The sequence below is a fragment of the Mya arenaria genome, chromosome 7 (genome assembly GCF_026914265.1).
Source record: "Mya arenaria isolate MELC-2E11 chromosome 7, ASM2691426v1".
Classification (NCBI taxonomy): Eukaryota; Metazoa; Mollusca; class Bivalvia; order Myida; family Myidae; genus Mya; species Mya arenaria.
In genome coordinates this window covers 3,930,743-3,947,346 of record NC_069128.1, presented here as the reverse complement: position 1 = coordinate 3,947,346, position 16,604 = coordinate 3,930,743, and the positions used below count along the sequence as shown (strand labels likewise).

Genomic DNA, 16,604 nt, shown 5'->3' with positions numbered 1-16,604 from the left:
CCTTTAACGCTTCACTCTCACAGAGTAAACTATCTGCGCATGATATTCTTTAGACCGCAAAATCCGAGGAACTACTTCTTTTCATGTCGTTTTAACCCATTTTTGTGTCAATGCGCTCTATGTTTAGCAGAATGACGTCGAAACCATAAAGATATATTAGTTGTATTGCGGTCCGAGTATGAGCTCTTGTTTGTCTTGGAACGAGCCAATTTATGTGAACATGCATGGATACCATAAAAGCTGCTGACAAAAAATTAAATCCCAGATTTTTATATTTAAGTTAAAAAATTGATGTTTATGCATTTTTCTTAAACCGTTAGTAACGCTTTTAGCCATAAAACATTAATTTTTGAACGTAAATACGAACATTTGTGATGTGTTCTTTTGTCAGCAGTATTTTATCACTGGTTTGCAATAATTACGCAAAAATTGGCTCATTCTTAGACAATAAATATAAAAGTTGTAAAAACGGTAAACCTGTAAGAGTGCAGCTTTAACAAATCTTTGTTAAATAAAGGCTCTTGTGCGTTTCCCTGTTATTTGGTTTCCACTGTTAGTGATTTAACTAAACAAGCAAATATTTACGGTCAGTACTCACTAAGAGCAAGTGAAAAGGGGAGTATTGTTGATATTGTTGATGTTGTTGTTGTTGTTTTTCAAGAGTGTTGCGCAAACACCAACATAACCGAACATGTTCATTTATTAAGTGCACTTTCATTGAGATGCAATCCAGACGACAAACCAATACGATCAATATTAAAATCAAAACCGATCAATACTAAAATCAAAATCGATCCATACTAAAATCAAAATCGATCAATACTCAAATCAAAATCGATCCATACTAAAATTAAAACCGATCAATACTAAAATCAAAATCGATCCATACTAAAATCAAAATCGATCAATACTCAAATCAAAATCGATCCATACTAAAATCAAATCCGATCAATACTCAAATCAAAATCGATCCATACTAAAATCAAAATCGATCAATACTCAAATCGAGCGCACTGGGCTTGGTGAACCTGCCTTGCAATTTCATCGACGAGTGTTTTAAGGTCACCAAAGCCTGGGATGCTGAACAGATGGACACTCGGAGGAGTGGAAACACTGCCGGAAATCTCCTTCTGTCCCTCTGGACTGATGCTACCAATGGCAAGAGCGTAGACCGTGGCGTATTGTTGCAACTCTTTTGCCGCTTTGATCGTATCTGCCGGGTGGTTTGACTCGCCGTCAGTGATTAGTAGAACCTCTTGTTTGACGTCGGCACGGAAGCGCATTCCTGTTGAACAACATACATGATATTTAAACGAGATGTTGGCACGCCGCTAGATATTAAAATAAATTTTACTCTGATGATCATGTAAACAAAACCAAACGGCAAATTAATTGATACAATCGCATATGATGCCATTTATTTGAATGTATTGTATTCATTAACTGGTAAAATGGTTCACTTTTATAACAAGGACATAAGGACATGAAGTATATACAATTTAAAATTATCAACTGACATCTATCGCATTGTTAAAACAAATGACAAAAGATAAGTTAAATTCTTTGATAGAGAATTGCTTTACGCACTGTCGTTTTACATATCAGTTTGATATAGTATATCTCTGGACAAAGTAACCACAACAAAAGTAACAACATACTAGAGCTATACCATTCTCGAGCTAAACTCCATTTAATAATGTTAATATATAGCGGAGACATTTGATTGTCTTTACATTAATTATCTTATCAGAACGGTAGCCAGTAGTCTGAGCTCTTACCGTGCAATAAGTAATGTGCAAACAAATAACAATATTGCTCTCATAAACACAAGGAACTTATTGAACGATGACCATAGTAATATGGTATTAAACAGTAACTTCACCCACCCACGTGACTTAAGTATACGAAAAGTACTCCGAAGACATGGGTAGAAAATGTATAATTACCAACGAATTTGAACTATAGATTTATTGTCGCATGTATATATTCTAAAGCAAATTGTAGAGGGTATAATATATATATATATATATATATATATATATATATATATATATATATATATATATATATATATATATATATATATATACACACACACACCTGGCGCTAAAAGTTAGTTGAGGTTCCTACCTACAGTCTAACCTTAAATATTGCTAAATACAGAAAGTATGGCCGATGGTAAAAGTATCTGGGCCGAGGTAAAAAGAAGGGAGGGAGATGGCTAAAGCGAGCAGCTATTCAGTCTACAGATTGTATTCATTATCATGGTGAACTAGTATGACTTAAATGACCAAAACAACAAATGGTTTGTGTACAAATAAAAATAACATATATTGTTGCGTCTTTTTAACTGTGGAATGCATTTGTGTCCACGTAGCTATTAATTGAAAAACATATCTTATGTTTCTTTAATCTGTACACAATTCGTAAACCCGTTTACCAATAAATTAAACGTGAATTTGTTTAAATCGTTGAAAAAGTGATACCGATTTATCTGTTGTTTTTATTGTTTTTGTATATTCATTTAGTTTTCTATTATAAAACTTAAAAAAACACCCAAGTAGAAGTTGACTTGAATATTTGTGTTTCATAAAACGGAAACTAGGCACCATACAAAGATACAAACGTGTCTTTGGTGAGATTCGAACGCCAGTATACAACCTAATTTTATCTTTCAAAAAGCATCAGCATGTTCGTTTACGTCTTTGAAGTTTAAAATAATAAATCACTTTAGACACTTGTAGAAAAGAGAAAAGGCACCAAAAAAAAGTTAAGGAAACAATGATTAAGATTCACGTGACTTGAAATTTTGAGTTCTCGCATTCAACATGACTAAATTTTGTAGAACGACGCAACGCTGAAATTTTGGCAAAGGATGGCATCATTAGAATACAAGTATTCTAAAATAGTTCCCACGCGCTGAAGCAGAAAATAGCATAGTTTTTGAATAGGCTAAGATTTATTTTCACATCTTTTCTGTTAAAAAAAGTTATTTAGAAATTAATGTCACTAACTTATTTGTTTACGTCGGCTGTGACCCGTGTTGACCAATGTGAGAACCCCTTAGAAGTCACGTGATCCCACACCCCTGATAATGAGCCAATGGCTTCCAATATCAATTTCTTTACAAGATACAAGATACAAATATTACTTTAACACGTAACATACATTACCTTTATTCCGACTGAGCATATGAGTTCTTGCATACTCGAAGGCTGCTTCTGTCAAGGTTATACCGTCTGTGAAGGTGACACTCAGAATCTTTGCCTGCACCTCTTTTGTGTTGTGTAGATCATTAAAATCAAATATTTCATACACGCGAGAGTTGTACACGAGTAAAGCTGCCTTTTGGTGATCTCCAGCGAATGGATCTGAAAGGGAAAACATAAAGGAACGACTCTTATTGATGTATTCGCTGTACATGGAATTAAAGAACAATTAAAAATCATTGATACGTTTTAAGTGTATCATTGTACTGTCACGTTCGGACGTTAGTGGCAATCGGTAAACGGTGAAGTATAATCAAAACCTTTTGGTGCTTTGACACTTCATGTAGAAGGTACCGGGGGTCGTTTAAAAAAAATCTTAGACGATTTTAGTCGTAAATTGAAATTATCTTAGTATCAAAGTTCCATTATTTTACTTCAAATTTGAGGGAAATAATCTTTAAACATCATTAAAAAATGAACACAGAGAAATAAGAACAATTTGCTGTATCGCCATGTGTGCCCTTTATACAGATTTAAGATGATTTATGTCACGACTGAAAGCCTTTATTGAAACGCCCCCTGGGAAGTTCAAAAAAGACTTTCGTTTTATCATGCCATAGGCTATATTATTATGTTAAAGTGACACTCTTATTCAAAAATAAGACATACACATGTATAACAAACAATAATTTTGCCTGATAAACCTTTAACTACTTACTAAATAATGCATTTATGGAAAATATTAATAACTGATAACAAGATTGTAACCGTGTATTTAATAGCAGAAAGCGCAAAAGTATTAAATGATTGGTGAATGCTAAAAGATTTTCTGTGATATACTATTGTCATATCAGGTAGAAATACTATGTTTTATGCTCATTTCTCACAAATTAAACTCGGTATCCTTCGTAAGAACCATTGTTTTCGATATTTATTCATCCGTTTTGGAATATTTAAACAATATGATAAATTGTGGTCAATGTTATTTGGGAGTAAAAAGGCATCTTTAAATTGTATGATTGGTGGCTTCGTATCATTGTTACATGATGAGGTTAACAACATTGTAAACTTTAACAAACTTCTAAACCAGATCAAAGACACAAACAAAGATATTAAAAAAACATCATTCAATGGTCTTACCAGGACTAGGGCAAAACAGTGCGACGAGTCGGCTAAGTTGTGTTTTAGCATCGGTAAAGTTTTTAACACCGATGCTGGTAGAAGAGTCAAGAATGATCAAAAGGTCCCGTAGTTGTCCATAACCCGTTGAGCCGGTTCCCGACGGAGTTACAAAGCCGGACACCATGTTGGTGGCGGTAACAGGGACTGATGGGGACGTGGCTGAAAACATCACCCATAAAATGATGGTTGTGAAATAGAGGGGACAGGTCATGTATCAGTGAGGTCATATAGGTGGTTGATAAACAATTTCTTTTGTAAATTCGACCATTGAGGTTATAAGTACTCGAGTATTTATTAATATTTTTTTAATCTCGAAGTGAACAAATACGGACAGCTATGATGCTCACGGCCACGTTGCTAGATTTTAGTCTATATTTATTTGGCCAAGAAAGCACTATATATCAATATTATACCTTACATAAACGTGTCCCTTCTTTGTGTATATAAAGATGATCGGTCCGTATATAAATTTATTTTAATAAAATTTCCGGACCTCGCCAAAAATATAATATGGACCGCTGACGTCATATAATATGGACCGCTGACGTCATAAAACTGGTGAGTGCTGCTTACAATTTTCACAACGACATTTTTTTCGCAAGTAAACATTTTAAGATATGTTAAATAAAACACATCAAAGGTGCTTTAAATTTATTAAAGATGGTTAAACGTGTTCGGTATAATATAAGAAATATAACACACTACTTCGGGCCATATGGCATTATAAGGACCGGGCAGTCAGCCCCCGAAGGTGAATGGAGCCTCGGTCCATATACACCTTCGGGCGCTGACTGGCCGGTCCTTGTTACGTCATATGACCCTCAGTGGTGTGAAATATTTCTTAATTAACAAAACCCAAGGTCGACAAGTTATTGTGTGTGTGGGTGTGCGTGTGTATGTGCTTGCGTGCGTGCGTGTGTGTGTTTGCGGGGGGGGGTACAATGTCTACAGTGAAGATATAAATCTTCTGTCCGCTGTTTCTTTCAAAATCACCATGAGCTTTTTGTCGAAAATCATTACTATCATTGGTATAAAAAGAAGTATAAATCTCTTAAACATTAATTTAGTTGTGCATTCTTATTTTAGCCTGATATCACATCACAACAAAAACAAATGAAATTTTACATTTTCCTTACTTCCACTTAAAATAGACAATTTCTTTAAAAGGAAATCATTAAAGTGACACTCTTATTTAAAAGTAATACATCACATGTATAAGAAACATACATTTTGAGTGATTAATCTTTAGTTTCTTCCGAAAAAATGCATTTATTGAAGATATTAATGACTGATAACAAGAGTGTAACTGTGTATTTGATAGCTGAAAATCCAAGAATATTAAATAACTGGTGAGTGCTAAAATATTTACTGCGATACATGTATATAAAGGTAGAAATACCGTGTTTTTTTGCACCTTTCTTTCCAAATAAACTCGGTATCCTTAATAAGAACTATTGTTTTCGACATTGATTCATACTTTTTGGTATATCAAAACAATTATATTGTGATTAACTTTGAGAGTAAAAGTGCACCTTAAGGTCCTAGAATTCTAAACATTAAAAAACAGGAGGACAATACTCTTGTTATTAATTATATATTATATTCGGGTTGTCTGGTTGGCGCAGTTGTTAGCGCACGCGATTCTCACCAAGGCGACCCGGGTTCGATTTCCGGCCTGAGCGCATGTGCGGACAAGTGGTTTCTCCAGGTACTCCGGTTTCCCACACAACACAAGACCACACTCTCGCGCAACATCGTGCCAACGAGAGTGACTTAGTATTAGCTATCATAGCTTCCTTCACAATCGTTGTTAAATATATAATGGTTAAGTATTAATTGTATAAGCTACTATAACAGGTTAAAGGTCGATGATACACTTGTAACCCTATATTAATTATATACTATACCTCACATAAATTTGTCCCTTCTTATATATATAATCTCGATCGGTCCGTATATCACTGTTTTTTGATGAAAATCCAGTTTTATGACGTCAGCGGTCCATATTATATTTTGGCCGGTCCGGACCTCGCCAAAAATGTAATATGGACCGCTGACGTCATACGATTGGTAGTCCGGCTTGCTATTTTCACAACGGCGAAAACTTGCATCAAGTAAACATTATCAGGTTTGTTAAATAAAACACAGTGTTTTTTTTATAAGTCAGCCCCCGAAGGTGAATGGACCTCGGCTAACGCCTCGGTCCATATGCACCTTTAGTGGCTGACTGGCCGGTCCTTATAATGTCATATGAACACTTTTTTACCACTTAATAATTTTAAAGTGCCTTTGACGCGTTTTATTAAACAAATCAAATATATTTTTCTTGCGAAAAAAATGTCGTTGTGAAAATTACAAGCAGCACTCAACAGTTTAATGACGTCAGCGGTCCATATTGTATGACGTCAGCGGTCCATATTATTTTTTGGCGAGGTCCGGATCGGCCAAAAACATGATTTGGACCGCTGACGTCATAAACACTAAATTCTTATTAAAATATATTGATATACGGACCGATCAACTTTATATACGCAAAGAAGGGACACATTCATGTAAGGTATAATATTTCTTAAATAGCAATAGGTTACGTCTCAGTGATATTTTGTTACGTCTCAGTGATATTTTGGCTACTAACTTTCGTTTTTATTGACATTTAATCGAAAATCATAAAATTACAGGTTATTCGGAAGGTTTTTTAAGCGTATCAAGGTTAAGAACCTTACATTAATTTTATTAAAAGATCATTCTACTAAATATAAAATAGTTTATTAGATAATTTGATTTTAAGGTCCAACGCTCTTAAGAATGTGATTATTACACAAATTACACAAATGACACCAAAAGAAACGCTTAGCGTAAACCCTTTGTACGAGACTAGAAATAGTTAGATGACCTGAAGTCACATTTAAATGATTAAGAATGAGCGTAGCAAACGAGCCCTTCTTAATCAATAAAATATTACTTCAGTTCTTTTAACTGTCTAATAAAACTACCTCATTGGCTGACACATTGTCAACGCAAAATCTGAGGCAGGGATTTTTTATCGGATTAGTGGCTGTAGGCGGACCTTTAAACACGTACAAAAAAATGAAATTCTTTAAGATTATGCCTAGTACTTAATGAAAGCCGATCTGCAATATCATTGGCTGAAAATGGAGGTTATATTCTACAGATGTTAATTGGAATTGGGACCAGAGTATCATGAGAGGACGCTTACAATTTAGATAAAAAAAGAGTTTATTATAACATTTCATATAAGCCATTACCACTATTTATTGGACTTAAAACCATACTTGAAAAAAAATGTGTGTTGTGTTTTTTTGAATTACTAGAAACACATCATAAATCGTGTTATTGTGTAAATGCCACGTAAACATTCGGAACTTCTCGGCCATTTCCCATCTAAAACAACCTTGGATGTATATGGATGGTTTTCAGTGTCACTAATCTTTACATTTAACTGCGCTGCAAGTAGATCGCGTTGTGATTTCAATTTAGCAGTTAAGCTTAATGACTTTACTCTTGGGAATCTTAATAATTTATGCAATAAATAACTTGATTGACAATCAATTTAAACTTAGATATACAACATACATGTTAAAACACAACAATTATTTCATAATATTATTAAAAAAACGAAGTACTTTTACTGATACATCCGAGGTTGTTTTCGATAGAAAATGGCCGAGGAGATCCAAATGGTCAAGTAAAATGTATCAATACAATTCCCAAAGCGTACGTACTGGTGTGTCTAATCTCCGATAATGACGGGCACGGTTTGCCTCCTGACGATGGCGATGTTATCACAATCCTCTGCCGGTCCTGTGTTCCAAAACCTGAGACCACCGACCACTGTCCCCACGGACTTACAACGCAGTCTCCTGGGTTTATAATAAAGCCGCCGGAAGCTGAAATATAAGTGATGGATACATGCACTGAGGTTAAATATGTCTTAATCTGTGTGCCTATGTAATGTGCTCATAACGCAGTCTCCTTGTGGACATATGACCATCGTACACTGGGTTAACAACGCAGTCTCCTTGTGGACATATGGCCATCGTACACTTGATTAACAACGCAGTCTCCTTGTGGACATATGACCATCGTACACTTGATTAACAACGCCGTCCCCTTGTGGACATATGACCACCATACACTTTGTTAACAACGCAGTCTCCTTGTGGACATAAGACCATCGTACACTTGATTAACAACGCAGTCCCCTTGTGGACATATGACCACCATACACTTGGTTAACAACGCAGTCTCCTTGTGGACATAAGACCATCGTACACTTGATTAACAACGCAGTCCCCTTGTGGACATATGACCATCGTACACTGGGTTAACAACGCAGTCTCCTTGTGGACATATAACCACCGTACACTTGGTTAACAACGCAGTCTCCTTGTTGACATATGACCACCATACACTTGGTTAACAACGCAGTCTCATTGTGGACATATGACCATCGTACACTGGGTTAACAACGCAGTCTCTTTGTAGACATATGATCATCGTACACTGGGTTAACAACGCAGTCTCCTTGTGGACATATGACCACCGTACACTGGGTTAACAACACAGTCCCCTTGTGGACATATGACTATTGTACACTTGGTTAACAACACAGTCTCCTAGTGGACATAAGACCATCGTACACATGATTAACAACGCAGTCTCCTTATGGACATATGACCACCATGTACTGGGTTAACAACGCAGTCTTCTTGTGGACATATGACCACCATACACTGGGTTAACAACGCAGTCTCCTAGTGGACATAAGACCATCGTACACTTGATTAACAACGCAGTCTCCTTGTGGACATATGACTATTGTACGCTGGGTTAACAACGCAGTCTCCTTGTGGACATAAGACCATCGTACACTTGATTAACAACGCAGTCCCCTTGTGGACATATGACCACCATACACTTGGTTAACAACACAGTCTCCTTGTGGACATATGACCTCCGTACACTGGATTAACAACGCAGTCCCCTTATGGACATATGACCACCGTACACTGGGTTAACAACGCAGTCTCCTTGTGGACATATGACCACCATACACTTGGTTAATAATGCAGGATATATGACCATCGTACACTGGGTTAACAACGCAGTCCCCTTGTGGACATATGACCACCGTACACTTGGTTAACAACGCAGTCCCCTAGTGGACATATGACCACCGTGCGCTTGGTTAACAACGGAGTCTCCTTGTGGACATATGACCATCGAACACTCGGTTAACATCGCAGTCTCCTAAGGTCATTCCTACCTGTTGCTACCATACCAGTTGATCTATTTCATAAGGGGAAGAAGTGAATTGACCACCATCTTCGTTGGCTTCCTACGTATCCTCCTTGACCTTAAACTCGTTGTCCGTGTGTTTTATACATCAGTGGACGAATAAGTGAATTAGAGCTAAATTTAAACTTCGAAAATACCATTAAAAAGGAGCAGAAGTGTCCATAGTGTATTCGTTGCTGTTTCAGTTCAATGAATTAGCGACGGTTTCCCAGTGAAGTTTGTTCAAATCACAATGGTTAGATAAAATCTTATTACAGTTTACACACCCAAAGCTAGTGTATTATACAAACCTGTGGCACAGGTTACTCCAGTGTATCCATAGAAACACGTGCATACGTATCCACTGCCTCCCGATGCCCGAGCACAGTTACCATGGCCGCTACATGGATCCGGTGTGCATGGATCGTCAGCTTTAATGTTTATTTATTGTGATGTGAGCTTTATGATAATATGAATCTTTTTAAAGTTAACTAATAGCTTGACCACACACGGATGTAAATGATAATGAAACAACCCTCTATTATATGTTCTGGATTTAAACCAAAGGTAATATCTACTACCTATTTCAAAACGTAATGATTAAAGCATTAAGAGGAACTCGAACTCAGGATTCTTAGCAAAAAAACGTAGCTTTGTTACTTAAGCACCTGGCCCCAATTTCTCGAAACTTCTTTAGTCCCTTATAAAAGGATTAAGCTAAGCTCACTTTATTTGCTTAATATTTACTTCTTTGAAAGTTTTTTTTTATAATTTAGATAGGAATTATCTTTATGATAATCACAATAAACAATTTTTATCTATCAAAATCTAACTTAAGTATGTATTTTTACTTATTGAAATAAGCTACTGAAGCCTTTTAAGCTGAAGAAATTTCGTGAAATCGGGACCTGAGCATGTTTTAAGCTCCTACTAAAAGCTGTATTTTAAATAATTTCTCAGAACATCTATGGAATTGTTTGGCTGTAGCTACTTAAAAATATATACATACATCGGATATCGAGAAAATGTGTGAATTTGATTACGTTGGCAAAAGAAAATCTTTATTCACCTGTAATAATGTATGCCAAGAATAGCTTAACCCCTGATGCTTTTATCCCGACGTTTACTTACGTTGGTCACAGTTCTGTCCGGTAAATCCAGCTGGACACTGACACATGTAGCCAGACGCGCTACTGAAACACGATCCATGCACACAGGGATTCGAATAGCAGGGATCTGCAGCTAATATATAAATTAATGTCAGGACAAGCTACTGCGGCAAGATCCAAGAACACAAGTGTTCGAATAGCACGGCTCTGCAGCTAAAAAAACAGGCTTGAAAGTGCTCAGAATTGACACCTATTACCCTTTTAAACGATACATCACTAACAAGTTAGCTAGTTCTGGTTTGAGAATTCGCCTTAATAAGAAACATAATAATTGGATAACTAGATAAGATTGTGTAATTGAGTGAGAGTTTGTTTTCAAATCAATGCACTTGTACTGCTAGAAGGTCATGGCGTGAGTTCATCACCCTTCAGTAATTTTTGATAACAACAAAATATGTTTTTATGACTAGTACCTATAAATTGTTTAGATGGAGGTAAACGAAAATAACGTTTACGTACACATGTTTACGTCACAATCTTTTCCAGTCCATCCTGATTGACACTGGCAGACATAATCATGGCCGTGACTTAGGCAAGATCCCTGTCGACATGGACTAGAATCACATGGACCAATAGCTGCAATTGAAAAGCGTACTGTATTTGTGTATGTAGATGTAAAAGGATATTTGTTAAGGTAACCATGGACTGTATGTGCATGTTATAACTCATGCTCCAATAGTTGTTATGGTTACCATGGGCTGTGTGTGCATGCTGAAACACATGCTCAAATAGTTGTTATGGTAACCATGTGCTGTGTGTGCATGTTGAAACACATGCTCCAATAGTTGTTATGGTAACCATGTGCTGTGTGTGCATGCTGAAACACATGCTCCAATAGTTGTTATGGTAACCATGGGCTGTTTGTGCATGTTATAACTCATGCTCCAATAGTTGTTATGGTAACCATGTACTGTGTGTGTATGTTGAAACACATGCTCCAATAGTTGTTATGGTAACCATGTGCTGTGTGTGCATGCTGAAACACATGCTCCAATAGTTGTTATGGTAACCATGTGCTGTGTGTGCATGCTGAAACACATGCTCCAATAGTTGTTATGGTAACCATGGGCTGTTTGTGCATGTTATAACTCATGCTCCAATAGTTGTTATGGTAATCATGGGCTGTGTGTGCATGTTGTAACACATGCTCCAATAGTTGTTATGGTAACCATGTACTGTGTGTGTATGTTGAAACACATGCTCCAATAGTTGTTATGGTAACCATGTGCTGTGTGTGCATGCTGAAACACATGCTCCAATAGTTGTTATGGTAACCATGTGCTGTGTGTGCATGCTGAAACACATGCTCCAATAGTTGTTATGGTAACCATGGGCTGTGTGTGCATGTTATAACTCATGCTCCAATAGTTGTTATGGTAACCATGGACTGTGTGTGCATGTTGTAACACATGCTCCAATAGTTGTTATGGTAACCATGTGCTGTGTGTGCATGTTGAAACACCTGTTCCAATAGTTGTTATGGTAACCATGTGCTGTGTGTGCATGTTGAAACACCTGTTCCAATAGTTTTAATGGTGGCAACACATGGACAAATAGCTGTAATGATAATAATTGGTTGTGTTTGACCTTGGCAACACATGGACAAATAGCTGTAATGGTAATGATTGGTTGTGTTTGACCTTGGAAGCACATAGACCAATTGTTGTAATAGTATTGATTGGATGTGTTTGACCTTGGAAGCACATAGACCAATTGTTGTAATAGTATTGATTGGTTGTGTTTGACCTTGGAAACACATAGACCAATTGTTGTAATAGTATTGATTGGTTGTGTTTGACCTTGGAAACACATAGACCAATTGTTGTAATAGTAGTGATTGGTTGTGTTTGACCTTGGAAGCACATAGACCAATTGTTGTAATAGTATTGATTGGTTGTGTTTGACCTTGGAAACACATAGACCAATTGTTGTAATAGTATTGATTGGTTGTGTTTGACCTTGGAAGCACATAGACCAATTTTTGTAATAGTATTGATTGGATGTGTTTGACCTTGGAAACACATTAACCAGTAGATATAATGGTAACAATGTGCTGTGTGTGACCGTGGCAACACATGGACCAATAGCTGTAGTGGTAACGAATGGTTGTGTGTGACCGTGGCAACATATGGGCCAATAGCTGTAATGGTAATGATTGGTTGTGTGTGACCGTGGCAACATATGGGCCAATAGCTGTAATGGTAATGAATGGTTGTGTTTAACCTTGGGATGTCGTCGCATGTACAGTATACACAAACGAAGTTTGACATGTCTGTGTTAAGTTTGCCATGTACTAGTAGTAGAACAACGGCGTTTGCATGGACCATTTATGCTTATTATGCTATGCAATATTACTGCAAATTGGTATGCTATGGGTTTTTGAGATACAGAATAATAAATATACTCATTAAATGATTAAGTAAGCAAAATATGTTGCATGACATTTGTTGAAACCAAAATCACAAACGATAAGCAGACTTATTTCTTAAAACGATAATATTTCTTTAAATTGGCTAATGTTAACATTAAGTAATATGTCTTCCAAACTACTGTTTGTAAGTCAACCTTCTTACTACAGAAATATCGACCTATATATACTTTCAAGTTCTGTTCAATAAATGAAAATCATATTTTTCATAAATATTTTTGATGAAATAAATATGAACGTTATTACGCGTGTCACAATTCAGTCCCGTATATCCTGTCTGGCACGTGCACACGTGACCAGAGGTGCTCGCAAAACACGTGCCGTGGACACAAGGGTGGCTGGTACATTGGTCTGTATCTGAAGTAAAACAAGTTCAACAAGTAAGGCAATGTGTTAATAATTTTGTAAGGAACAGAATACGTTTATGTTAGAATAATTGCCACACACTACAGTTCTGTCCTAAGAAAGTGCACCGTTATGTCTACGATATTATACGAGTACAGTAAAGTTTTTTAATCGTTAGGTATACAACACGTACTCATGGTCAACATATATCACCCATTTGTCTCATTTCTTGTAACAATGTGTGCAAAAAAACGTTGTATTATATGTGTGTTAAAAATGTTTATTCAGTATTATAGACAAAATACCGTTAAATCACAGCAACAAGTAGGCTTCGTCTTTTATCAACACTGATTTTGTCACAGTTTATTACGTACGTTGGTCACAGTTTGCTCCGGTATAGTTCGGGTCACACTGGCAGATGTGACTGCTTCCGCTGGAATAGCATTGCCCATGGACACACGGGCTGCTGCTGCATTCGTCAGCCCCTTTGTAATATAACAATAACAATAAATAATAATAATAATAATAATAATAATAATAATAATAATAATAATAATAATAATAATAATAATAATAACCATAATAAAATAATAATAATAATAATAATAATAATAATAATAATAATAATAATAATGATGATGATGATGATGATGATGATGATGATGATGATAATAATAATAATAATAATAATAATAATAATAATAATTATTATTATTATTATTATTATTATTATTATTATTATTATTATACAAATAATACTAATAATAAATTAGTAATAATTATAATAATAATAATTAATTATAATTATAATAGTAATATTATTAATAATAAAAGTAAGAGTTGCGACAGTATGAATGACCTACAAGGATACACCAAAATATTACATGCAAACTGAGGCCAATAACATTCTACTCCCAGATGCTAACTAATATTATTAAACAGGTTACATGGGTCTTAGGTGTTAATCGACAGGTAAGTATAGGATAGAAGACATAAGTTTATACATGACTTAATCAATACACGACTTAATCAAAGGATTTTCAGTTACCGGTTCTACTTGTCACTATTTTTCAACTCATGGTCAAGGCACATGCTTCTAACGTTGAGTTTTCCGTAACCAATTTGTGTTCAATACTTTTTTTCTTTTCTAACAAAAACAACAAAACATGGATAAATTAATCGATTTAAAGTTTGAACTATTTTCTACGCTAGACCCACAAAATCCAAATGCAAGCAAAAAACGAATGGTTTAATGCTGCAATAAAATTGCAAGTAATTTAAGTGGAGTTAACGAGGAAATCAGGCTTAACATGTAATACAATTAGTAAGGTGTGTGATAATATAGCAGAGATTGCTTGGAATATTAACTGCAAACAGGTAGATAAATTTATAACGTGCTTGAGTTTCGGACATGCGATTCCTACATAAAGTAATTTATACTATGACAATATAAATGTTACCTTACTTATGCTATACATATTTTTGGCATAGCACAAAGTAACATTATGCCAAACAAATTATAACTCGATTGCTTACTTTGACTGCAGGTCTTCCCAATATAGCCTGTTGGGCACTGACATACAAAATCGTTGTTGTGATGAAAACAAACGCCGTTAACACAGGGGTTATTACTACAGGGATCTGTACCTGAACAATATACATGTAACATGCACCGTCACAGACAAATCTGGTTGAATATGCCTGTACAAAATAGGACAAACACACATTAAACATGGCTTTTATCAATTGTCTATGTACATGAAAATATAGGGATGCATGGAATTAAACAAGCGTATAATTCCAAAAGACAGAACTGTTAGGGTTTTTTGTTGATACCAGACCAGTTTCAGTTTTAGTTTCAATGGTTTCAACCGGTTTTGATAGTTTTTAGACTATTTGCTTGAAGTAACAAATGTATGGTATGTATGTATGGTACAATGGCGGAGCTACTGCATGTAGCCATTCTTTCTGAACTATTTATAGTAGCTCATTTGCCCATTGTTAGGCATTGTTTTCAAAAAGATTGTGTTTCACTTTCCGCCATGTCGTTTTCAAAGTAAACTAGTTTTCGGATGGAACGAACCGATGAAACCGCCTCCGGTTTGGGTTTTAATAGTTTCAAAAACCGGTTTCGGTTTTTGTTTAAAAAAAGCCGATAAAACTGTTTTTTGTTTTATTTGAAACTGTCACAATAAATACACAGTTCGTGAAACCGATATAAAACCGAAACCAGTTGATAACCAACAAAAACGCCCTTAATAAGGCCTTTGTAGTGTGCCCTTATTTTAAAACATTACTATATTTGTTGGAATAAAAAAACTCAATTTATTTTATGTATAAGGTGGTTTTTTGAAATAGAACGATGGAAAAATCTCGATAAACTCACCGTTTGAAACAAAAAATACAATGGTCACGTCATTTATTTTGTTTCTGGTATGACGTCATTTTGCTGAAATTGCTCGCTGTTTTCCTATTAAATATCAAGTATTGTTTGTATTTTTTTTCTGTTAAATTGTATGCATGAAATAAAAAAGTTGTATCTTTCAATGTAAGATAACAATATATATAAAAATTCGTGAATACCAAAATTAATATTTCACTCGTGAAATATTATTCTCTTTTTCTGTCACAAGTTGGCTCTGTGAATTTAAGTGTACAATGACAGAAGAATGGGTACCAGTACTGATTAACATACCAGTGTCATAAGTCATGTGTGACAGAAGAATGGGTACCAGTACTGATTAACTTAACCAGTGCCATAAGTAATGTGTGGCAGAAGAATGGACACCAGTACTGAATAACCGAAGTGTGCCATAAGTTGTGTGCGACAGAAGAATGGATACCAGTACTGAAAAACCGACGTGTGCCATAAGTTGTGTGCAACTGAAGAATGGATACCAGTACTGAATAACCCACTTGTGTCATAAGTTGTGCGTGACAGAAGAATGGATACCAGTACTGAATAACCCACTT

General features: G+C 35.6%; 1 protein-coding gene across 2 annotated transcripts in view; it reads right to left on the bottom strand.

The window, feature by feature from the left end:
• Positions 1-682: 682 nt before the first annotated feature.
• Positions 683-16,604, bottom strand: part of LOC128240332 (fibropellin-1-like) — a 32,544-nt gene continuing 16,622 nt past the window's right edge. For both annotated transcript variants that reach the window (XM_052956932.1, XM_052956933.1), the window contains 10 exons: positions 15,168-15,278; positions 14,006-14,116; positions 13,533-13,643; positions 11,318-11,434; positions 10,821-10,931; positions 10,001-10,120; positions 8,135-8,299; positions 4,350-4,550; positions 3,174-3,371; positions 683-1,285 (listed from right to left, as the gene is read on the bottom strand). In XM_052956932.1, the coding sequence (XP_052812892.1) occupies positions 993-1,285; positions 3,174-3,371; positions 4,350-4,550; positions 8,135-8,299; positions 10,001-10,120; positions 10,821-10,931; positions 11,318-11,434; positions 13,533-13,643; positions 14,006-14,116; positions 15,168-15,278 (1,538 nt within the window). In that variant the 3' untranslated portion in view covers positions 683-992. The remainder of the gene's footprint in view (positions 1,286-3,173; positions 3,372-4,349; positions 4,551-8,134; positions 8,300-10,000; positions 10,121-10,820; positions 10,932-11,317; positions 11,435-13,532; positions 13,644-14,005; positions 14,117-15,167; positions 15,279-16,604) is intronic.